This window comes from Lepidochelys kempii, chromosome 8 (genome assembly GCF_965140265.1).
Source record: "Lepidochelys kempii isolate rLepKem1 chromosome 8, rLepKem1.hap2, whole genome shotgun sequence".
Classification (NCBI taxonomy): Eukaryota; Metazoa; Chordata; order Testudines; family Cheloniidae; genus Lepidochelys; species Lepidochelys kempii.
In genome coordinates this window covers 64,802,752-64,829,314 of record NC_133263.1, presented here as the reverse complement: position 1 = coordinate 64,829,314, position 26,563 = coordinate 64,802,752, and the positions used below count along the sequence as shown (strand labels likewise).

Sequence of the window (26,563 nt, the reverse complement as noted above, 5' to 3'; positions counted from 1 at the left end):
ATTGCAGTAAATTTGGTAATAGACTCTTTTAAATATACAGACACTTCAACTATACTAATCATGGGAACTTAAAAGAAATTGTACCGCTTCTCACAGCCAATATTCAGAGCTCTGTTCCATGAACAATTGGGCTAAATCATCAGGAATGCTGAGGTTCATAAAATATAAATTTATTTTTTAATCATAAAAAATTGCCTTTCTGCAATGCAAAAGATACAAGAAGAGAGTCTAACATCCTACATGGAATAAATAGGAGGGACAGATCATGAGCAACAGGGCAGGCAGATCAGGAAATTAGCCAGACCAAATGCAGAGCAGCTCAGCCAACATACAAGACCAACCGGAAGAAAACTGCAGAGGAATTGAGCCCCGGGCCCTGCAAAAAGAACCCTGTAAGTAAACCCCATTTGTAAGAAAAATATAAGGGTATCAAATGTAATCTCTTACAAAATATGGCCCTGATCCTGCAAAAACTTACAAATATGCTTAATTCACCCTGTGAGACATCAATAGGACTGCTCATAGTGCATCAAGTCATGTCTAAGTCCTTGAAGGATTGGGGCATATATAGCTATGAGTAGGGGAATGAAAAACATCATGTTCTTTTATTCTTTTTCATTTAATATATGTCAAGTAGACTCACTATAGGCAACATATCAGAAGTTTGTCTTCAAGGGAGATTTAAATATGAAAGTGTAGGGAGCCTTGCTCAGGAAGGTCACTCTATCCTTCTTTCAAACTGCTGACTATGCATGGAGGTGTTTATCTCAGAAGCTGACAAAAGGATGGTAAATTGTGCCCCCTCAGATTCACAACCCCTGCTTGACTATGTGATATTTTTATTAATTTCTTAAGCAAGCTGAACTTCTATCTACCTGAAAGTGCGTATTTTAGCCCCAGAATTTTGGTACAGTTATAATGACATCTTCCTGTGAAATTACTACTGTTAATACACCACATATTATGTAATAGTACAAAGCTTCAGAAGTGGACATGGAGATTCACTCCTAAGGAGGACCAATATGGCAGCACTGATCAGCTATGTTTTTAGCCCTAACCATCCTTTATAGCCACAATTGTTTATAAGTATTTTCAAATATATGCGGAATGTGGTGTCCTGATTGTCCACCTTTTGCAATTTCATATCTCTGGATATATATATATATATATATATATATATATACACACACACACACACACATTCATACATATACATATATATTCATATATACATTTTTAGTTTATAAAAGAATTGCCTTGTTTCTAGACAGTGTTTGTAAGGAGGCTTCCTGAAAAGACCATGTCCCTTTTGTGCAAAGCTCCTTTGTATGTATTCCCCACATCCTAGCCAGAATACACCTGTGCTACTGCAGTTTGGTTCGGAGAAATGCAAACCTTCAGAAATGTGATGGTAGCCCTGGGCCACCAACAAGTCAGTACATGTAGGAGTTATCTGTCCATTCAATATAGTGCACGTGTCCAGGTGCCTTGAGATCAGTGATAAACTGTGGGCCCACTGAGACTGCCTTATATGAAGCCATATTATAATACCACAAAAAAAACACACTTTGGGTCAAGAATCTGTATCTACAGCTCGATCCTTGCTCATAATTGCCGGATCTGACAAATCTTTTCTGACAGATCAAGAACATGCAAGAACCTGTCCTGGGCCAGAAAAGCTCAGAGTTGAGCTGTGTCTACTAGGGTTCATCGGTACTTTAAGAACAAACTGGGACTGTGGAGTCACCAGGGTTCATGACAAGTGCCCAACATCATGATGGTGGCACACACTGATTCTTGGAGTTCTTGCTCAGTGTCATCCTTGAATAACCAATCATGTGGAAAAAGTAAAATATTTATTCTCATCCTACACAGGAAAAATGCTATGACCATGAAGCATTTTGTAAACACAGGAACATAAGAATTGTTATACCAATCTTTTGTGAAAGGAAAGGAGACAGAGTTGTCGCTAGACTGCCTAACGCAGGATTCTGGCTTCTTTTCCCACTGCCAGGAGTATCTATTTCAATAATTAAGGGAAGCCTCTGTCAAGCCCTCTGGTTCTCATAAAACTAAGGATGAACAGCAGATATTGACTAAACCCTAGGATTTTAATGTCAGAAGGCTATACTGAAGGGATAGCAATGTTGTCCTGTCAGGCACTGGATGGCCATCAGGCTCTGTGCTGAAGGCAGTTCATGGTTGTGACTGAGCTGAAGGGACCTCCTGTTGCATCTCCCCCCTGCATCCTTCTTTGGCTGATTATGCTGCTTAGCTTCCTCTGTGCACTTAGCACAGTGACTGCCTTTAGCCTGGAGCTTAGCCTGACAGGGAGCAGTAGCAAATATTTTCTTAAGCTTTAACAGGTTTGTCAGCCACCAAATAAATAAATGTCCCTCAAGTCAGAAAAAAAAAAGACTAAAACCTATGACAGGGAAGACCTTTGCACTGAAAACCTGAAATTTTGGTAAAGACTCCAGTTTTAAATTGGAAAAAATTGTTCTCGTTCAGAGCAGGAGAAATTCTTGCTGCCTACTCTGTCAGTGCAGGCAGGCAAACTAGCAGAGAATACTGCAACTCTGGATCTGCTGGCTTTTTTTCAGCTTAAATACTGTTTGGGCATCACTGAGGAGTGGATGGAATCCCTATCAGTTAGGATTGCTGGTCATGTACTCTTGACAAATCACAGAGGGACCTAAACCAGGATATAAAGTTCTTTGCCACTCCCCAACACACAAAGCAAGGCTTTGTGCTAGATGCTGTGGCCATGATTTTAACAATGGTTAGTGATTCTGGTTGTCCAACTGGAGGCACCATGAAGGAAACTCACTTTCACAATAGACCCCACTGTCTGAAAAACCAGACATTTTTAAGGTATTCCAACAGTTGGAAACCCCAAAATTGTGATACCCAAAGTTACTAGCCACTTGAAAATCTTGGTTTGTGATTCTACTTCTGGGGAACTATGTCACAACTTCTACTGCAGTTTTATTGGTCAGCACTTTACAGCTATGAGAAATGTGGACAAAGATACAAAATTGAAAATCTACCAACATGTGTATCTTTGGATAACTTTCTATGAAGCTATGGTCTCAGAATACAGATGCTGTTCATTAAAATAAAAATCAGCCCTGCAATAAATTACTTCAATTTTAAATGCAAATTTTATCTCAGAACTAATTAAAATTAGTATACAGAAAATGTATTTTAACATTTCTTACATTTTGTAACTAGTGTTTATACTCCTGTTTGAGAGTATGCACAAACAGGGGCATAAAGAATTTATTCCTTTATCAAATTAATTTTTACAGAACATCAGGCATTCAAGTGGGCTTCAGAAGTTCAGTAATCTCTAAACTTTACTGCTCAGCTGAGTGCACTTCCAACCTGGATAAAGGTCTGAGGTCTAAATTTTCTAGTGCAGAAGAAAAGGACATCACTATAATCTGACATATAATACTTAGTCCGTTTGTTTCTTCTTCAGCAGTTCCAAGTCTGCACAGTATTTTCATTCATGATAAAAGCTACATTTTTAAGAAAAAAATAATTTACTAACATGGCAATTTTTCAAAGGTTTTTATACTAGACAAGATTCTTTATGTCACAATAGATCAAAGTAACATTATTACAGTCTCTTAATACTTTATATGTATTTCACTCCTTTTGTTAAGTAATTATTTCCTATATTTATAAAGGGTATTGTAGCTCTTGCTCTTTTAGTTTGTCACAAAACACTAGTACTCCAAATGATTTTAAAAACAACTGATTTATCCCGTGTGCGTGAGCACATCTATTTTGTAATGAGGAAAACATAACATGTTTTGCTTTGTATCGCTTTTCAAACTGGAAACTATACAGAGTAAGTAAAAGGTGGAATCTATTTCCCTTTCCCACTCTAAGACCTTCTATCTGGGCCAGACTTTGATATTTGCCCCTTGGCTGAGAATCCGCATATCCAACTTCACACTTAGCTGCAGTGAAGTAGCCCTGCAGGCAGGCCAACTTCAACGAACCACTAGTGGTATCATCATTAAAATCCTGCTGAAGGTCACCATGGTAACCGCCTGCTGAGGCTTCACTGCTGCACTCGGCATCTCCTAATCAGCTACCATGTGAAATGCAAATTCAGACAGTCTGAAAATTAGTCAAGAAGAATAGAGGATGAGGATGCCGATATGTGAAATATTCATGCGCTTCATAGAAAAAGGAAGACAGCATGAATGACACAACAAAGAACGGCCCCTGACATTTTTGCTATCATTTTGCATTACTGTTCACACCCTACTGTATTTCTAGATCTCCAGTTCTGAAGTTGGTTATATGAACTGCCATATTTGTGTCCTAAAAAAAATAATAATTAAAAACAGCCAATGTAAAACAATTAATTGGAAAGCCAGAGACGTACTGCATAAACTACATAACAGATAGATCACCATTACATCCTTCATAAAGGCATTCTAATTATCTTTTTTAAGTCCAATTTTATTCACAGAGGAAAAAAATTGTCCCCATAAATAAGACAAAACAAAAAGAAACCGGACAGCAATCTTTTATTAATAGTCCCTGTCTTTGAAAACAATAGATTCAAGGTCAAGAATTACAACTTCCATTCCTTAAGCAAAGTAGCACAAAGCTTTATGTTTATTAAAAATATTTCAGATGTAGTGTTTATATGCATTTTCAACACAATTTTAATTCATGGAGACTGAATAAAATTAGAACAAGTTGCTAATACCTCTTCTCTGGTTTGCAGCTTTTATCACTTTGCTCCATTTGTTTCGAAGTGGGAAAGTATTTCAATACTGAATTTCAGTACGTTAACAAATACACATTTTTCTCATGTGAGATCATGATGGTTTAGAAAAAATATTTGAATTTATTTTGCCCTCTCCTTTTGCTTTCCTTTTATTTTACGACCTTTTAAAAAAAACAAAACAAAACAAAATCTGGTGCACTGATGCTAGTGAAAAACTATTAGCATTGGTTTGAGCCAGCCATTGTGGGGGAATATTCTTGGTATGCTTCTCCAACCCTAACTTGAAAACCCCCGGTTACTATAGGCATTGGCCACTCTCTTTTGAAGAGTGTCAACTTGTGCGGTAAAATTTGTAATAGGGATAATTTGGGATCAGGTGGGGACCAAAACTCATTTTTACTAGCAACTTAATCCATGTTTATTGTCATCTAAATCTGCTAGTTCACCAATTTATTGTGCCACATAACCCCCATAACTGTGCTTTTAGAAACATATAATATAGATATAAGGTTCAATCCCATTACAGCATGCAGCACGTATCATGTATTCTGGAAAAGTCAACTGTCTCGATGGTACTTGTGAGTAATTTTTTTTTTTTAATTCATTACATAATATAGAGAATGACTGACCCTTTGTGAACAGGTCAAAGAAATTAAGGAGGAAATAATGTGGTCCTTTGAACCATTAAACCCAATCATTTTTAAAAGAATGCCAGAAACGTCATCATAGATGTTAACATTTAGGCAGGTCTAACACGGGTAAATACATGGGACAGATCCTTAGATGGGATAAACCAGCAAATCTCCATTGATTCTACTAGAATTATGACAGTTTGCATAAGCTGAAGATCTGGCTCATGGAAAGGAAAATTACTTACTTCTTCTGAATAGTGATCTGAAGGAAGAGGTGGATAGTCACACTGTTCTATCTTCTTGCACAGAGAGTACAAGTTCATTTTGTCACCATAAAAGGGACTCTGCAGTGCAGCCATCTGTATAAAAAAAGTACATAGTTAAATGTACACTGATTTTTTTAAAAGGAACATTTTGCTCGAAAATCTATTTTAATGGTAAGATTTCATACCAACTTCTGATTGACTGCTCTGCTTATAGCACTAATGCAATACTTCTAAAACTGTTAATATAAACCGGTGTGCTTACTTAACGGACCAATTTATGGTGCAATACTGTAATAATTGATTTATACTCCATAATCTAGTGTAAGTAATATTGAGTTATTTGCCACAGTTTATGCTGTTAAGATATAAGGTCTCCCATGTCCCCAATGTAAAAGACAAAATAAAACAATTACATTTCTTTCACAAGACCCGTTGAAAACAAACAATTACACATCCTATTTAATTGGAAAAAATATATGGGCTAAAGCAACAATTAAATAGTGGATAGCAGTAGCAGCTTTGGAACACCACTTAGATACCTTATTACAGTTAAAAATTAAGAAGATGCTATAGAATATTATTTCATATACAACACATTGAAAAAAGACAGCAATCTTGAAAACAAAAAGTAGTCTAAATTCCATGCATAATGCCATATTCTAGTCAAAAAGCAGCTTGCAATGTATTAGAGATATATCCTTTAGCAGTAGCTCAAAGATTTTAAAAATCCTCAAGCTGCGGGCATCAGTGCAATTTTCAAGTGCAACCAAGAAACATAAGCACCTTTTGGGGAGAACACTGTTAAAGAAATGAGCAACTTAAAAATGTCATTAGTGAACCTAACATTTATTTCAAGACAGTACTGTAACTTGACATTTAAAGCGCAGACAAATACTGTGGTTTGCGGGTTTACTAACTTAAAAATTCATTTAAAATCTTTGCATTCTGTTCAAAATCTTCTAAATCTTTGAACCGTAGCAGCACGAATGCTGTTCTGAGCACAATGCTGCCCCAAAGTCAGTCACCCTTTTCTACATGTGCTAATAAGTTTGATTTTGGAAGGACAATGTGTACATTCCCCAGACGTGCAGAGTGTGTGTGAAACACGCTAGTCCATGCTGTGCTACTCAGTGAGCTTCAGCAGGGACAGGACAAGCTGAAAATGGCTCTCATCCGTCTTATGGTCCTCCAGATATAACTTTAACTCTTTCATGGCCTAAGCACTGTTGATTACTGATATTATGGGGAACGAACATGAAAAGAAACATGAGAAAAAATTAATCTGATATACTTTCATTATATTTTATATAAAAGCTAATCTAGTTTTGTATATTAATTTCATATAAACCTGAAATAAAAATACTGTTTTTAACACTTCCAAGACAAATGTAAGACTGCACCCAAGAAAAATAATTCTAGAAATGTACTACTCTTATAATGGTAATTCCTGGATTTACATGACAACATATTTTATCTTTAAAATAATGTTAAAAATGCAGGCTTAAAGAACAAAAATCAACCATAGAATCCATACACATACAGAAATTCTAAATAAATGCACAGATACTCATTTTTGTATACTAGCTGTTCATTAAAAAGTACTTTTGTTTGAATGCTGCAGTGTTAAAAAAAATCCAAATGTCCCCTAAGGAGTTAAAACAGGAATACTATATTTTCATGCATCTCCTGCTTTGACAGATGAAAAATGTCAACTGTCCTGTTTTTATTTTCAAGCTTTTGCACTATTCATCTGGTTCATTAGTGCATCTCGCTGCTGCCCCTGACAGCTGCTCGCCCTCTCCTCCCAGCAGCTGAATTTTTCAGGCTAATTTGATCCTCCACACTGAGACGATCGCTAGAATGATTGACTTGCTCCCTGACCTCCAGGGTCTGACTTTCCTGATTAGTATTCTGGGGGTGGCTGAGGGACGAAAGCCCACTGTCTGTCTTCAGGGCTGGTGGCAGCTCTCTTTTTTTTTGAACTGTAAGCCACCAACCTACAACCCTGTAAGGATGCAATTGCTGCGCTGAACAATAAAAGGAAATGTGTAAAACCTACTTTTCCATGTAAAGGTCCATGTAGCAAAAGCACAGCATCTTGATTTTAATTAGTAAAGTCTACTTTGTTGCATATCAATTAAAACTGCAGTGGTAGTGTTTTTGAGGTTTCAGGAATATTTTAAAGTCTAATTTTCAGAGTCTAAAAAACCTTAGTAGCTATGCAGTATTAATATTTATAATTAAACAGTAAACCTATTAGTAGGATAGGATACAAAATAATATAATGCAATATTAACTAGAATCTAACTAATTTCCTACAATTTAAATATTAAAATCAAATCAAAACATAACTGAAAGGAGGTTTAATAGAATGTCAATTAGACCTTTATTGAGAGGTCATGAATGCCAGAATTTTCACGCAACTAAATTGGAGAAATTTCAAAAACTGTGTTAGCATTAACCATGAAATTAATACAATAAACACTTTAAAATGCAAATGATACACAAAACATCTATCACAGAGACAGAGGGAACGAGATTTAGTTACCTTTAAGACTGTATGGCTTTATTTTGATGAGTGATTTAATTAGCACATGCAACAAGCCTAAAAGTGGGTCAGCACCCCTTATAAAAGAAGGAAAACTGCAGAACTGAAAAGATAGCATGCAACAGTTATTAAACTCTTTTTAGGTCTCTGAGTCTCCTGTTTTATCTTGTAAAACCAACAACTAAATGGATTTGATTTGGGGAAATCTGCTTAGAGGGAAAACTGCATTGATACTCAAATTCGAGAAAGCCAATTATTAGTCCATAACTTGAAAGAATCTCAAGACCTTCCGCCATTCTCCTCCCCTCCCCACACCATACACACCCCTTCGAAAACAATGAACAAAAATAAGAATTATTTACATGTTCTAACATGCGTTTACAATGCCTAATATTTCAATGATACATGCAAAGGACCAGCAAAAAAGCAATGTCTATCATGTTGCAGAATTAACAATAAAGTAAATAAAGCCTCAAAAGCCTAACAATTAGAAATATATTTTGAAGATTTTTTGATATAGTGCAATTATATAATACATTTGAATATAGGAAATAATATAACTGTTCTGTTCTCTAAAGGTCATATTTAAGTACCATCCAGGTAAAACTTTTCAAGCTACTGAAAATAATTTATTGCCATATGGAAATTCTAAAAATCATCTGAGGAAAAATATTCAAGTAGGTATTTATTTGGTCATAAAAGATGGCGATACAGATGCTGTTTCTGTAAGACATGCCCTGCTGTCTATTCTATTAAGTTCTTCTAAAATTACTTCGAAATAATTACTTCAAAGTAGCCCCCCAAAAAATAAATACTCCAAATTCACACACTGTATTTAATGTACTGTACACAAGACCAAAATGACAAGCTCAGAAAATAATTTTTTGTGAACTGCAAGTCATGCTTCTTCCTATCTGATAATTTTAGATTTTTTTCTAGATTATAAATTAACTGTAAAAACACATGAAATATTTTATGCACTAACTGCTTACTGAATGTTTCATTTATTGTTTCCATGTAAACATAGTCCCAAGTTTAAAAAAACCAAACCAACAATTAATGACATCAAAATCAAGCCATTCTCCTCAAGGCCCTCATCCTGAAATGAGATTAATGTTTTTATTTGTTCTTGTGTGAATCCCATCCATTTCAAAAATGGAACAATGTAAGAGCACAGATATCGGTGCTAGGGGATCCCCGTGCAAAATCAAGTCCCAGATTAGGGCCAATCCTGCAAACATTTGCTACTAGATGTAGTACTTACTACTGTGAATAGTCCCCATCACTGACAGTAACAACTGCGTGCAGAACTGCAAGTTCTTTGGGGCAGAAATATAATTTGCATATATAAAGATATCCACATTTATGGCACTGTTTTAGTGTGTGTGTGAGTGTGAGAGAGAGAGAGAGTGTGTAAGTAAGATACTTAATATAAAAAAACTGAAGGCAATTCACCCTTATGTGGTATTGGCTGTTAGGGCTGCCTGAAACCACTCACCTTATTAGCTGGTGCTGATCTTCCTGGAAAATGTTAAGTGAGTTTTGCTGACTCAGGGTATGCGTACACGATAGTTAGACATCCGCAGGTGGCTCATGCCAGCTGACTCAAGAGGGGCTGCTTAACTGCAGTGTAGATGTTCCGGCTGAGGTAGCAGCCTGAACTCTGGGACCCTCCCACCTCACAGGGTCATAAAGCCCAGGCTCCAGCTCAAGCCCAAACATCAACTCTGCAAATAAACAGTGTGCAGCCCAAGCCCTGCAAACCCGAGTCAGCTGGCATGGGCCAGCCGCGGGTTTTTAATTGAAGTGCAGACATACCCTCAATGGAGCAGATGACTTATTACCTCACCTGGATATATATAGAGAATTTAAGTGTAGGTAAAGGAATCCAAAGGGAGAAACCCTAGATGCCACTATGCCTAGAAAGAAGTATTCAGCTGAACTTTGTTCTTTTATTGTTCATTTCTTTATCAATAAAGCTGAACTCCAAGAAGGAGGTGACTTTGGACTTCAAATAGATATCACTGTGTTACATAGCGGGAAAGGTACCTGTTCAAAATATTATTTAACACAAGTTTATATTCTGTAGATCTGTAAAAAGATAGCTACATCCTCATATTTTGTAGTGTAATTTAGGGGCCAATCTTGCATGCCTTTCTTAAGGCAAAACTCATTAATTTTGTAGGAAGTTTGCTATACGTCTACTTTTTCATTGCTTAATGTTAGATACAGGTATGTATACATAAAACTAATTTATGTCTATATTGTAGAGATTAACAAATGTATCAGAGTTCTGTAATTGCAAGCAAAGAAAACTGAAGATAAGCCAATCTTTTTTTAAACTGCTGCTTCAAAAGCTATGCTCATAAAAATTAAACCAAGAAGTGATGAATATGTGTGCGCTGTAGTCTCATTTTTTTTATTGTTAGTCAGATTTCAGATAACCGCAAACAAATGAAACTTGAGTTAAAAAATATACTTCAATTGTTTTTCATTAACCACATACTTTCAATCAGTTCTATTACATATGCTGAATGCATATATGCATTGTTTTCATAGTTATATTTTGTTAAAGCCAGTTAAAACATTTAGAGAAATTTAGAAAAAAAATGCGCTTCACATTAGACATTCAAGACTATGATCCTTACCGAACTAAGCCTAAAATCTTCAACAAATTACTATCAATGTCTTTTTAGAAAATTCACTGAAAAGCAAGTCTTGATCAGGTCAATCATAACATTTTGAAATTACTGAAAAGCTCACATAGCTAAATATAAAAATAATGCCATCTATACTTATATTTGGCTTAAAAGGAGCTTCTCACTAAATGGCTATCTCGTTAAGAAGCAAAATATAGAGATGAATCCTAGAACAGATATTGATACATCTAATAATCCAAAAGCACATCAATGTATTAAGCTTACTGGATTTATCAATGTTACCTCATATAGCAGACAGCCTAGAGACCAGATGTCAGATTTGAAGTTGTATCCATTTTCATGTATTCTCTCCGGAGACATGTAATAAGGCGTACCCACTGCAATAACCACAGAAGTATTTTTAAATGAAAAATATTGCTATCCTGAAATCTATACCATTGTAAATACTGTAATATTTAGGGTGCAAACGTATTCTTATCTTATATATAGATCATGCATGATAATAAATATAAAGTCATGCATAACAATAAAATACAATTTTTTTAATGTGAAGATGCATATGTAGCAGTTGAAATCACACATACAAACATACATGTATAAACATATTAGCTCTGAAAATGTTACTATTTTAATGAAGATGTTTTATTTTGAATTATCACTAATTTTTCTGTAATCGAAAAAAAACAGTAAAACACTTTTAAAGTGGTTTTTGCTTTTTGTTTGAAGCAATCAAAAAAATTCCAAACTGAACTCTCTGAAAAGAGATTTAGAAGAATTCTCTAAAACTTTAAATCTTCAATAAATTATTTCTTCTTTTTAAAAATATTTTAAAGTTCAGTGTTGACTGATGGGTATTAACCAAAAACAAAGTTGCAAAAAAATAAAGCCAGTGGAAATTTTTGGTTTATCAACTTATTCCCAACTTTATTCTCAACTCCGCTGCAATTTTTTTTTTGGAACAACAGTAAATTAATAAATTCAAATTTTGACAACTGAAGACAAAGACATTCACTCATTTTTTATTTGAATTTTGTTGGGAATGGCCAAGTAGTTATTCTTGGTAAGCAATGTGTACTGAATAGGAATGAGCTGAATCTAATAAATATTGAATTTACTTTAAGCTAAATATCTTATAAATTAGAAGAATATTTAGATCAGTACATTAACTAATAAATGGCAACATTAGTTTTTTAAAAACTAAAAGATTACAACCCCATTCCATTTTATTGAGTCTAAATCCTTAAAAAAATAATTCTCATTTACTTTTGCCTTTCAGAACTAGAGGTTGAGATAAATTCTCTATATGAATTTTGGCAGCAGAGCAGATATCACAAGTTTGGATAACCAAGATTTGCCTTTATATTTAAAAGGCAAGATGTTTCGCTTCTATAGAAAAAGCCATTTGATCCATATTTTTGTTTAATTATTCCCAAAAGTGTGCTTTTTTGTTTTGTTGTTCTCATCATAATGTACTACGTTTTTTGTAAGGGCTGAGGACTCACCAATGTATTATCACACTTTTTCAGTAACAGAGTAAGATATTTCTAGGATTTCCAAGGGTGAAAATTCTAATTCTCAAAATTAGAGATATTGGTACCATACCATCACAGTCAGCCCATGCCTGCTGGTAATTTATAGTTTTGTCTAGGATGGAAATTTAACTTTGGGAACGGGAACAGCACTGATAACTACACTCTAGATCAATGGAGGCTCAGAACAAAATCTTTTCTTGGATATGCAGAGACATGTGGGTCCTATATTGTATCACAAGGAGGATTTGGTCCTGCAAATGTTTAAAAAGAGACATCCTCACTTTCCGGAAAAGGAGGGCATCAGCTCAAACTCCACAAATTATCTCTCAGCATTGGCTTGAGTGCAGAATCATCACAATTGTGAATCAAGAGTTTAAAGAAAGGTGGGTTGGGGTAGAAAAGAGCATCTCAAAATGACAGATTACTGAGAGAAAACCGTCCATCCTCTCAGGATGTTTATATTTACTCACAACCAAGGACGGTCAAGAAGGGATGGTCTCTTTCCTATGAATGGGAGGGTTGATGGTGGGGGGAAGTTTTACAAACACCAAATTCAATAACACAGCCAGAAGAATAAGTAGAAGGGAAAAGAATGGTTTATTTAAACTTTTAGACTGTTATTCCACCCTAACTTCCCAAGAACAATATTTTTACAGTACGTAAGTTTAATGATGGTATTCTGACAACCTAAGTACTGCATATGACATAATGCCATCTATACTTACAGATGGCTTATGCGTTTGACATTGTTTTTTATTCCAACATACCATGTAAATTTGCCAATTTAAAAAAAGCGGTGAGAAAAGGAAACTAAAAATTGTAATTACACAACAATTTGGCTTGATATACCACAGCACATTTCATACTTTTATTATCCTTTTTGTACAACTGTTAAATTGTATCTGAACTCAAGATTTCCAGAGAAAACAATGCCTTCAAAACTTTCACTCTTTGCACCTATTAATAAATATCATGATTTAGTGTTCTGATGCACTTTCTGTTGGCACAATTCATTTAACATTGAAAAACAAGTTTAATAGTAATCTGGCTCTTAACAGGTTACAGATCTACAGCTTTTGTTGCTCTAAAACATAAAACAAGTAACTGGCAGTGAGAAATGTGCCAGAAAGAGGCTTCACAGAATCCGCAGGGGGCAGCTGAAAACACTGAGGTTTGAAGGTTCATAGTTTACCAAAAGCAAAGGTAATTTTAACCAGTAGCTCTGGGAAATCTGCTGATACATTAGTGGTTTGATATGAGTGTGAAAGATTGATGATAGGGAAAAAGAAGAACAAATGCTAGCATTTTACAGAGTTTAGCCTAGTATAACACTTTAACTGCAATACAAACTGAAGCCTCCAATGACCAAGAAGTGAAACAAAGCCAAGATATTATTATAGTATAAATTCTTCCTCACTGAATTCTCAGAAACCACCTAAAGATGTCGAAAATAGTTATATCCCTTTAAAATCAGCTTGTAGCATGATACAAACAGAAAACAGATACATTATTTTGATACTTTAAACACTAAAGGCATTACAGCATATTCTAAAACATAAGAATATTGAGATTCTTCTAATGTACTGCTAGTAAACAAATAACAGATTTAATTAAAACATGTTATTTTCCTAAATCATTGTTTTTGTATTTAAAAGATGTTTTCATCATGAATAACACTACAAAGAAACATTACTTTCTTCACCAACAGAAAGAGGGAGTGGGATGCTAGAAAAGAAAGATCTAATACATAAAGTAGATCAATATTTGAAAAATTATAAAATCCGTAAGTTTACTGCTCTATTTAGTTAACGCAGCTTTAAAGTTGGGAAATTCTTTTTAGTAAGGTCTATTACTATTAAATAATAATGGAATGGCTGATATTGGACTGAATTAATGAAGAATTAAGAGGGTAATATAATGCCCATGAACATGGATTTCTGGGTAACAGATTTGTCAAACTAACTCGATTTTTATTTTTGATAAGATCGTCAGTTTGGCTGATAAAAGTAATAGATTTCTATAAGGAATTTGACTTCATTCCACACTACATTCTGACACACACAAAAGATTAAAATCTCAATAATTGAAAGGTCTCAAAACATAACTATAAACAGAGAATCATCATTAAGTGGGTGTGTTTCTTCTGGCATCCCACAATATCAGATCTTGACCCTATGCTATTTAACATTTTTGTCAATGAACTAGAAGCTAACAAAATTATTACTGATAATGTTTGTAGAGGACATAAAGACTGGGGTAGTGGTAAATAGTGACGACGACAGGTCACTGGCACAGAGCAATCCGGATCACTTGCAAAGCTGGGCTCAACTAAACAATATAGATTTAAACACAGCCAAATGTAAAGTCATACATCTAGGAACAAAGACTATAGGTCATGCTTAGGATGAGGGATTCTATCCTGGGAAGCAGTACCTGAAAACAATTTGAGGGTTATGGTGGCTAATCAGCTGAGCTTGAGCTCCAAACCTCTGTCCAAAAGGGCTAAAGAAATTCTTGGATGCATAAATGGGAATTTTGAGTAGGAGTAGACAGGTTATTTTACCTCTGTATTTGATTCTGGTGCAATCGCTACTGAATAGTGTGTCCAGTTCTGCTGTGCACAACTCATAAAGGATGTTGTAAAACCGAAAAGGCTTCAGAGAAGAGCCATGAGAATAATTAGAGGATTGGAAAACATGTATTATAACAACAGACTCAGGGAACTCAATCTATTTAGCTTATTAAAAGAGAAGATTAAGGAGTGACAATTAAAGTCTGTAAATACATACATGGGGAACAGAAATCTGGTAAGAGGGCACTTCAATTTAGCAGACAGAAGTATAACACGATCTAATGACTGGAAGTTGAAGCTAGACAAATTCAGACTGGGAAAAAAGCACCATTTTTAAAAAATGAGGGAAATTAACAAATGGAACAATTTCTATATACTCTATTCAGCTGGCTGAACCTGAACCTGAGTAAGACAGAGATAATGCTGGAGGGAAGAGGATAGTATTTTAAAATTTTGCAGCCACGGTTCCGTCTCCTTTGGTTGAAGAGACACACCCACAACTGGTCAATTCAGACCATGGTTTAGGACTTTTTTTTTTTTTCTGTGTGAGAGCTCAGATTCCTCGCGGGCACTGAGCTCTCACACAGCAGCATCTGTAATTAACACTTTCCATCATCTCTAGTTGGCTGTAAGACTCCATCCCACCAGATGATGACCTTGCCTCAGTTATTCACTCCACCTCTCAATTGGACTACAGCAACATGATATGCCTGTGCAACTTACAAAACTAACTAGAACAGAAAGCAGCAGTGTTTCTCCTCAGCAACAAAGGCAACCATACGCACGTCAAATGCGTCCTTCACTCCATACAATGGCTTCCCAAAGTATTTCAAATCAAGTTCAAGATTGCAGTTATTATTATCTGTATATTATCACAGCACTTATGAGCCCTAGCCATGGACCAGTACCCCACTGTGCTAAGCACTGTACAAACAGAACAAAAAGATGGTCCCTCCCACAAGGAGCTTACAATCTAAGTATAAGACAAGAGGCAGCAGATGGCTAGAGACAGACAGATGGAGGAGTACCAGGAAACAATGATATAATGTTAGTCACCATGATAGACAGAGCTCTCAGCACACCAGAGGCTTAATCATTATCAAGACTTTTGTAGGCATCATGGCAAAGGAGCACTTAAGGAAGGATTTGTAGGAGGATAACAAGGTAGCTTTGAGGATGTTAACTAGGAGATCCTCCCAAGTATCAGGGCAGTAAGGGAGAAAGCACAATGAATCTTGTTTGAAAATTTAACAAGACAGTGATGGAGGCTGCATCATGGGCCAGTTGGAGGCAGGAGTTGATATCTCAGTAACAAGTAAGAGATGGTAGGTCAGGTGAGGACAAGCCAGGAGGGCTCTGAAAGAGAAGATAATTAGCTTATGTTTCATGTGATACAGAAGGTGGAGCTAATGAAGGAATGCAAAAAGAGGGGTGACAAAGTTACAGGTTAGAAAAGGGATCTTTGCAGTTGTATTCTGTATGGATATAAGCAGGGCAAGATTGTTTTGTCAAGGCCAAAGAGAAGGATACTGCAGTAATCGAGATGCAAGATAATGAGATCCTGGATGAAAGAATTTTAGCTGCGTGGATGGTAGGAAAGACTGTTTATCTTAGAGATTCAGACAAAATCTGTAAGTTTAGACATAGCTTGGATGTGAGAATGTACAGAGAGGTGTTGAAGGTGACACCTAAAGTTATGGGCCTGAGTGACAGGTGGGAAGGTGGTACTGTCCAAAGTGATCAAGAAAAGAGGTAGTAGGGAGGGTTGGTTGGGAGGTAGGCGAGATTAAAAGCTTTCTTTTAGTCATATATAGCTTGAGCTGACAGCTAGACTTCCACAAGACGTGAGAGACAGGCTGAGATTTTAGTTTGGACAGAAGGAGAGAGGTCTGGGTAGAGACGGTCGTTGAATTTGTATTTGCAGATGAGATTACCCAGAGATAAGATGTAGAGGGAGAAGAGAAGACCAAGAATAGAGCCCTATAGAGCCCTGACAGAAAGTTGGGGGAGAGGAGAAGGAGAAGGATCCTGCAAAGGATATGCTGAAGGAGCAATTAGAGAAGTAGGAGAAACACCAGGAAACGACAGAGTCAGAGAAGCCAAGAGAGGCCAAAATTTCAAGAGAAGAGCACAAGTGAAAGAGTCAAAGGTGGCTGACAGGTCAAGGAAAATAAGGATGGAGTGGTGGTTCTAAGATTTGGCTACGAAGAGGATGAGAGAACAAAACATGTGACAGGTGTTAGTCACTTTCCTTAATAAATACACTACTAGAAGATGGTCAGATGCTACAGTGATGAGTGTGGTATAAGAATCTACGGAGAACAAAATGGCATAGACTAGGTATACTAGAACCCCATGATCCCTCCTGGACTTTATGAATCTTTTGGATTGGTTGGCATTTGTGCTCTCAAAATAGCATTGAGTCTTTTGCCTTAGTTGAACATGTGTACTCTGTAGATCAAAGAATAGCATCTCATTTTTTATTTTATTTTGCTAAACATTTAAAGTAGTTCAAAATTGCTCCTCCTCAGAATGAGGTGAATTCAAAGCACTGCCAGTCACTAGCCTCATCCATAAACTGAGATAGTTAGTTCTGCCAAATTATGGGCTAGTTTGAAGTATCATATGCATGCATGCCATCTGGCCCTGCCCACATCAGAAAGGGATGTGTGCATGCCTTCACTGCAGCATTGTCTTCCCAACTCCTGGACCCACAGAGGATCCATCACAGGGCCAGAGAGCAATGTGTAAGGAGGAGGAGCAGGGTCAAGGGTAGCTGCATTATCTTGTCTATGGCCCATGTTCATTTTGTATAACCATCCAGATGTAGGTTGGAACCCTGACAGCATAGCTCCATTGGCACTATGATGCCATGGGGATGAAAGTCAGGGGGTGCTCAAGCCAATGTGGCATCACTAGAAAATGCAGATGGCCCTGTGCTTTCAGTGCATCTAGGGGGTTTTGCAGGGTTTGGGGGCCTTTCTGACCTTCCTCCCCGCCCCCAGAAAGCGCTCTCTGGCCATGTATGTGGAGGTTGTGAGATATTCCGCTGCCTAGCAGGAACAAAGCAGCAACCTAGCAAAGTTTCACTGAAGAAGTGAAGTGCTCTATTGCTTTTCTATTGAATTCTAATCTACATTCCTGAACTCTACGGCTACCACTAACACCATTAGTAGATTTAACTTAGAAGTGTAGGCAAAGGGAATAGTCACATATATAAATCTGATTTGGAACTACAACATGACTACAGGCTGGCACCCGTAGAGCCATGTACTGGCATGCTGAGAATGAAAACTCAGGCTGATCCTTGCTTCTAATAAAGGCCATAAGATGTGCTATGGAGGAAAGGCATTCAGCTCTGGAAAGGTTGGTGGAAAGAAAAAAATGAGGGAAGTGTATCTTATATTGTTCTGAAATACCCTTCTAACCAACCCAGGTGCAGTGCATTCTAACTTCAGTGGGTATTATGACCAACCTTCTACCAAAAGGGAGATTGACTCAGTGGGTTTGTTTGTTTTAAAAAGGAAGAATCTCAAAAGTTAAATACACACACAACAGAAACCCCTACTTGTTTGATAAGGCTATACAATTAATAATGCCACTATCTAAGCCTAGCCAGACCACTTTAACTATTGAAATTTGCTTTAAAATCCTTACATTTATTTTGAAGTTTGAATAGGGTTTTTTTTAAGTTGCAATTAAAAGCAATACCATTTAAATTTAGAAGTTATATATAGTTAAGGAGAATTTTAGTATATTTCTTTATATATGTCAAAACCTGAATATACTCTGCTGGTGTAGTTAAAAAAAAAAAAATCTCTAGATGAAGACATAGATTGGTGATTGGACAAAGTTTTTAGTTCACTAATTTTTGTGTGTGTAGGAGGGTTGGAGCGGGAAATAGCCAAAAGAAAGGCCACTTTCAAGAAAGGGTAGTTTGGGGAAACTAGTAACAGAAGTACCAAGAGAAATGAAATTCAGAAATAACAAAAGAGGATTGTATTAAGGATATTAGGAAAGTGATTATGATAAATCAGTGCTTAGTAGATGTTATAAAGTTGATATCAGTGTTTACAATGTACGGTCTTACTTTTATGAGTTTATACATCAGCCACAAAATTTTCTCCCCCACGCTGAGTTTAAATTATGGAAAGAAAAAAGAAGCAACTCCCTACCCTGCAACAAAACCCAGCACCCCAGTTGAAAAAACACCTTTTTTGCTCTCTTCTCCCTTTCCTGCTGATTCTTAGGTTTGTAAAAGAGGACTTGAAGTTTTTTGTTTTTTTTTAACCACCTAGCTCAGTTTCCAAGCACCTTGCAACCACTCCCCCATGGTGAACCTAAAAAAAAAAAAAGAGTTGAAACAACTGTTTGTCTTTCCTACCTTTTTGATTTATAACTCAAAGGAATAGGCCAGCTCTTCTCCCTCCATCACTGACTTTTGCCTCCTCTGCATGCTCCCTTTTTACTGAACATTGTAGATCAGGACTTTTTGGCTCCCACAAATAGAGTACAAGAATGTTGGTTCCCACTACAGCCTGTTCACATTGCTGTTTTATGTACTGTATTTTATTTACAAACATTAGCAGGGCCTAAGCCAGGACAAGTAACATGGAAGAATGCTGCAATATTGCCTCAACTGGCCACTGGCATATTATAGCAGGCAAACAACAATATTTTTAAATAAAATAGTATATTACCTAATCTTGACTTGGAGTTTTTTAAATTATATCCAAAGTCAAGAGAGAGGAAGCCAGGTAAAAAGAAGATGCCCCACTATTTTTGTTTTTTATATGGGATGACATGGACTCACTTAATCTCAGTTTTTCCCCTGTAATTATTGTTGGTGTTAATATGTGGCAGTTTCTGCTTATAGCAGGAATCTATAATAAAAAGGAAAAACTGGAATGTGTAGATGAGTGTCCCAAAGGTTTCCTGGATGACAGGGACTTGGCTGATTATACTGCCAAAATTATAGAGTGTAAAGTCTGCTTTCTGAAATGAGAGTTTATAATACACTTGTTTTGGCTCTTTAAAATCCAGCAATTACCTAAAGCTCCCTGAGCTCTTGGATACTATTAATATGAATAAAATTTTTGTCATGGGTCTTATAGCCTTGGCCGTTCTCTTGAGTGGTTTTAAGGCTGCTGCAATGCCCTTTGAAGTCAATGGCAAGGGGTCTATTGAATTCAGTGAATAGTGCATTAGGCCATTAATGAGATAAACACAAGTTCTTTTTCTGACTTGCTCCAGAACATGAACTACAACTAGATATCCTACTAAGCAATCCTGCAAAATTCCATTGGGTATCCTAGAACAACCTCTACCTTCACAGTCAATGAGAAATAATCTGCTTTCTTGGGATTAGGCAGTCATGAGCAGACAGATATGTTTACAGTATAGGTTTAAAAAGTTTTAAAGCAATTCTCAGTTTAGATGGCCAACAACATCTAAGTGGAGATTCCCATTCATTTTGTATAATGTTGTTTAAGATTTGATTAACTGAGATTCTGAAGGATTTTGAACCCCTAATTTATTTAAGATTTTGGATTTGTAACATGCACCCCTCCACACACAGCTTCAAGCACATATATATAATTTAACCAATATATTTAACTTCCTTTTCCCCCCCAGAGTAAACAGAACCATCCCCTAATACAATCTATCAATTAGTTATCTGTTCCCACAACAACTTCCCTTTCTAAATATAGATTACCTACTGAGAACTATTCCTCTTTACCGTACTTATATTTAGATTTAACCATTTGTAGACTATCCCTCAACACTTTAAAAACAGAGAATCTCTGTGTCTCCCTTGGTATCATTTTCTCAAGAAGTCTATTCCATTTCTTTAGATTTTAAATAATCTCCTCAAATGACACCCAAAAGATGTGAATTTTCTGCAAATGCTTTTGGTATGGTGAATATAATGCTACTCTTTATGACTGATCCAATTCCCATACAAAAAAGAATTGGGTGTTTTTAGATGTTCTTTTGTACTCTTATAACTCAAAAAATATTCTCCCACATTCTTTTTTTTTTTTTTTTTTTTTTTTAAGAATGTTTGCTATTCAAAATTCTAAATCCTGATCTGCCCATCCCATTCTCCCTGGACACTACAAATTGGAGGCTGGGGTGCAGGTCATCATGCTAAATAAAAATCCTATTATGTCTTCACAGGGAATAAGTATCAAAACATGATATACTTTAATTTGTAAATTATATATTTAAGAAAGGTAATTTTTTTTTTGCTATTTTGCATTGTGTTTACAGGAACCAGATTAGGTAATAGAATATCTGTGCTCCATATGCAGCTCTCCCAAATTGGCTAAATACTATGTAACCATATTTTGTCAAGTGACAATGTATCAGTCTAATTTTGGTATCTAATCTTTTTAAACAGGAAGATGTACTTATCTGGCTTTAAAATGTCATGATATTTGTTTTTGTTCTGTTAGAATATGAGCAAAATCTAATTTAGCAATATCGAACCTTTTACATTTCATATCTCCTCAAAGTGCATGTCACCAACAAATGTTCCACATTCCATTTATAAATTCATTTTGCATACCCGATTATAGTATTTTTTCCTCAGCTGATTAAAGGGTCAGCGCAGTCTTTAACTCTGTTGAAATTCATTCTTTAGTCTTACTTTTTATTACACCTCGATAAAATGCTCTGTTTACAATAGGTACGGATTTGTTCTAAACAGACATCTTTTATTAAGTAGTCCGAGGGCAAAGCAACAGGAAACTGAGTGTGAAACAGGTATCATTACAGCTTAATACGGTTTGACCAGGGGACTAACAAAACAAAACCAGTTGGGTTAACACAATATAAAGAAATTACGTCTACATGAATAAAATTTTATCTTATCTTGCAACAAAATCATTTTGCATGATATTCTTACCTAAAGAATGTGCAGCTGTAGTTTTGGAGCTGAAAAATCGTCCAAGTCCAAGGTCTCCAAGCTTTACTACTCCTGTAGCTGTAATGAACACATTAGCTGGCTTTATATCTATGAAGAGAAAAACATTTTGCAGTGTTATCAATAAACCCTACTGCACCATCAATAATACATGTAATGAGTCTTGTAATTTTGTATAATGTTAATCAAATCAAATGACAGTACTGTTTAGAAAATCTTTTAAGCATTTAATAAAATGTGAATTCGGGATTTTAAAAATTCTAATTAACTTTTGTGGCTATAACTCAAGTTACTTTTACTGGTTGGGCTGATTTCACTATAGAAACAAAAACGGAGCAATGAAAAACAACAAATAAAAAAAGCAACACATAAAACAGTTTTAGCTCTAAAACTACAAAATATGCACATGCTGATAATACCTATTGTTATATAAACTATTTAAGTCTTAACCCTGCCCTTTGGAGACAACAGCAGCATTTTAAAAAGGTACCTGACACTAGTTTCCTAAATAAGTTTGACCTGCTTTTTTTTTTTAATTGTCAAGTACCCTCAGCTGTCACTGAGATCAAGAACAACAGCTCAACAGTTCAAAAGCAGAACTTTTGAAAATCAGGTCAAGTTTATGTATGAACATAACAATAGGCACCCTTCTTAAAAAAAACCCTGATCTGCATGATTTTAACTTTTGTTGGAAACATGGAAAATGCTACTATTCAATACACTACCATTTAACTTACTTAAGGTTCCCTATAAGGCATGCTTACCATGTGAGAACTTTCACCTCCTCCTTTCCACACACTTACTTTTTCAGGCTTTTGGCCTTTCATCCATGCATGTGTGTTTAATAGGATCACAAGAACAGCAATTTGCAGGGGTGGCTGGTAACTAGGGACTGATGGGTCCAAGTGTGGTTTATCTATTGAACGGTGCATGGGAGGACTTAGACAGAGGTGAAGTTCAGAAGGGCTAGTGGTGGGAGGACAGACTGGGGTGGGAGCTAGTGATGTGACGGCATTGAGCCAGGGGCTGAATAGGAGGGGGATGCAGGGCCACATGTGGACAAGGGGAGGTGGGTGGCTGAGTGGGGGTGCAGGGCCACATGGATTCAGGGGGGAGTAGGGTGCAGGGACAGGGAAGGAGGGGTGGCTGAGTGGGGGTGCAGGACATGGAAAGGACAGGAGTGCAGGGACACATGGGGACAGGTGCAGATGTTCCTGACTGAATGGGAGAGGCTAGGGGTCAGCATGCGGAAGGCTTCCCAACTCCCTAACAATTCCTCCCCCAACCAACAAAACCCCTGTTCCATACTTCTCCCACCCATACCCAACAGCCCTCCAGCTTCACTCCCAGGCTCCTTCCCATCAATTACTTCCCTCTCAGCTCCTCTGTTACCCCTGACTCCCCAAAGACTTTGCACTGCTTCTGAGGGGTGTGTGAAATACATTTCTGGATTGTAGTTTAAATGAATTATTACTCAAAGTTCGGTATTAGTATGCCTAGTAAGGAATCTATTTGTCAAAAAACATTTCCTGAATCTTTTTTGTTGTCTCTATTGCTATAGACATACTTGCTGACAGGTATTTTGAAATAAATTACCAAAATAATTGAAACTGGAGTGATTATATTGTGTTGTTTTGACAAATAAAATATGCAGAATTTTAAAATATTGTGGGCAGAATTTTTAATTTTTTGGTGCAGAATTCCCCCGGAGTATCATATATCTTTTAAAAAGAAATCCTTTCTATTTTTAAAGTTACTTATAAAATACTGCAACAACACACACATTGTGTTAGCTACTTGTCGAAATTGACTCTTTTAATATGTTATTTGGTATCATTTGCATTGAACCTCCCAAGTTCTCTCATATATTTAATACTTGTTAAAGATGCAATATCTATGATCCTATGTTACCTCTATGCATGACACGACGAGAATGCATATGTTCCAATGCACTGCACAGCTGAACAAAGTACTTCCAAACTGTCCTTTCAGGAATCAACCTCTTCTGTTTCTTAAAATGCTTTATAAAAGAAAACAGAGAAGTACTGAAAACGTATTACAGAATTAACTGAGAAAACAGGTAAACTCTTAATTAAAAGCTATTAAGACAGAGCTCACTTAATTTGAGCAAAAGTTTCTAGGGCTATTTCCAGATATGGAAGTTCAACTTCTCCCTGAAATAGTAACATATAATACACCAGCACAGGATGTGCTGACATTAATCAACAAATACAACACTATACTGAACGTTAAGCTGTTTAAAATAATTCCACAGTCCTAAGAAAAGTTCATATAACGTTTATTTAACAAAGTTACATTTTTCAGAGGAAAAAAAGCCTCAGTGGAGGGAAATGGGGGTGGAATGTTGTAGTACAGAATCAATCTGCCATATAATGGATAAAAGACAGCAGTAAGGAAAAGTTACTAAAGGAATTCTCAAAATAAAGAAGTTTTCACCACCAAAATTAATTTCTATAGGCTTTTATTCTCATGAGCCTAGAACGAAGAAAACAAATACCAACGATACACATTCATAAGCTGTCAAAATTATGTAACTCAATTTTAGAAGCCATAGAGTATGTAAAATTGGGAACACAGGAACTGTGTAGGTCTAAGAATTTAAAATACTTCAGTCAGTCAATTTGCCTCTCCTGTTCAACTTTTTTTGCAGTTAAATGGCTACACCAGGTAAAATTCAACAATGTTCATCTCTTTCAAATACTGTATTCAAGGATGGCAAATAGCTGCCGAGTTCTCCATAACTGCATATTGAGAACCCATAATAGCCAATTCTAGAACATGAAAGTTTGACAATTTTAAAAACTTTGCTGCCAGAGGTGGGTACGCTTAAATGAAAACTTCCCCAGAAGTCTGCTGTTTGTCTATCTATACTTGAGACATATATTACATACTTAGTTTGATAAGAAGGGCAAGCAAATTAGAAAAATCTTTTAAGGGATCCTAACAATCATACAGTAATCAGATCCTCTACTATTAAAAACAAAACCTTACAAATTATGTCAATAAAATACATATAGTATCAGCATTACACTTGACAGAAAGGTCATGTACAGATCAGTTATCAGTGCTGTAAGGAAGCAGCAATATTTTGTTCAGTGTCTTTAAAAAAAAAGGCAGAAAAACTGACTCTGTAGATAGGCTGCATCCTAACGCAACAACATAATGTCAGAGAGACCGGTATTATTAAAAGAGCAATAGCAAAATATACTGGAAATAAAGGAAATCATAAAATTTCACCAAAAATAGTAAGTTTAGTTCAAGACTATGTCAATATAAGTTTTTATTCAAACGAGCCAATGCTTTAAAATCAGTTCTTTAACTATAACTTTCATTCAGATTTGGATTCAATCCAAACAAACACTGTGTATCTGTTCTCCCCAGAGCTGAATTTGCATATCAGAGGATTGTTTGATGTCAACGGGAAGATGGAGACCAGGTTTCTTTTCATTTATAAACAAATACACAATACTATGTAAGTATATGTACATGAAAGCATACTTCCTTGATTCAAAATGAATTCTGAAAATTATCATAATTATAACTATGTACAATAAAAAAAATCTTCAAAATGTTCTTAAATAAACTGAACTTTAAGTACAAGCAAGCATGAAAAATTCACAAAACAAAGTATGCAGTTTTTTTGCATCTTATCCATAAAAAACCCTTTAAAAGTATAATGCACGTTTGTAAAAAAATAATTTTCTTTTAACATTTCATTCATTTGCCAGCTACACTGTTGTAGCACACTGTACACAAAATTCTAAAGAAATAGCTTAAGAATTCCAATGATTCAAGCATTCCACATTCATATAAATATGTGAAAGTGAATTGCTTTTGGGGTATTCTGACCTAACTAAAGTATGTTACTTTTGCATGACATTAACATACTCCTTTCTGAGGTCATCACTAATATTAAGTTGTTATAAATGTGAACTTTGATTTATTACTCATGTGAAAAGGATGGCATAAACAAATCTATCCGTTCTTTAAGCAAGCATTTTATTTAATAAAGGAACAAAACGTTATTTTCACTTGCTTACACTTAAAAATACTTCAAGTCTTTTAAAATAAATCTTCATAATATTTTGAGGGGTTATCACCTTGTTTTTTTAATTTCTGGCATATTTTTAATGTTTCCTTGGTCTGCCATGAACCAAGAAACAAACAATGAATGAAAGCTTGCGATATTAAAGCAAACTGATTTCACAGACACCAATTTCCAAAAAATAGCTTGCTTTTAGGGAACAGTTTTATTAAGAGCTTTGGTTTCTGCTGAGAGAAAAAAAACAAAACAAAAATGAAAAACTTTTGCTCACAGCTTTACCTTTTCACACATCTATTCTGTGTTGATGAAACACTATCCAGTTTCTTATGTGTATCTTACACTGTATGGCATCTTTTTAAGCATATTTAAGGAAAAAGAAGAGGCACAATAGCCCTGTTTTAATGTTTGGTGTTCCCTCTAGTCCTTCTTCCTTTTTTTTTTTTGAACACTCTATAATGTGAAAATGCAATTGTTCTGATGGTGGCACTGTTGGCCATCTCCTAAGGAAATGCCAAGGTACAAAGGACATGGACAAGAAAAATACCTCAGAATTGATTTCAGGTTGTGTCCGCACCCACTGCCCCTTTGGGAAAGCAGTATTTT

General features: G+C 35.9%; 1 protein-coding gene across 10 annotated transcripts in view; it reads right to left on the bottom strand.

Annotated features, from left to right (window-relative positions):
* The window catches only part of NEK7 (NIMA related kinase 7), a 124,741-nt gene that overhangs the window by 4,122 nt on the left and 94,056 nt on the right, over positions 1-26,563 (bottom strand). For all 10 annotated transcript variants that reach the window (XM_073356759.1, XM_073356757.1, XM_073356761.1 and 7 more), the window contains 4 exons: positions 23,806-23,914; positions 21,877-21,984; positions 11,145-11,239; positions 5,634-5,747 (listed from right to left, as the gene is read on the bottom strand). In XM_073356759.1, the coding sequence (XP_073212860.1) occupies positions 5,634-5,747; positions 11,145-11,239; positions 21,877-21,984; positions 23,806-23,914 (426 nt within the window). The remainder of the gene's footprint in view (positions 1-5,633; positions 5,748-11,144; positions 11,240-21,876; positions 21,985-23,805; positions 23,915-26,563) is intronic.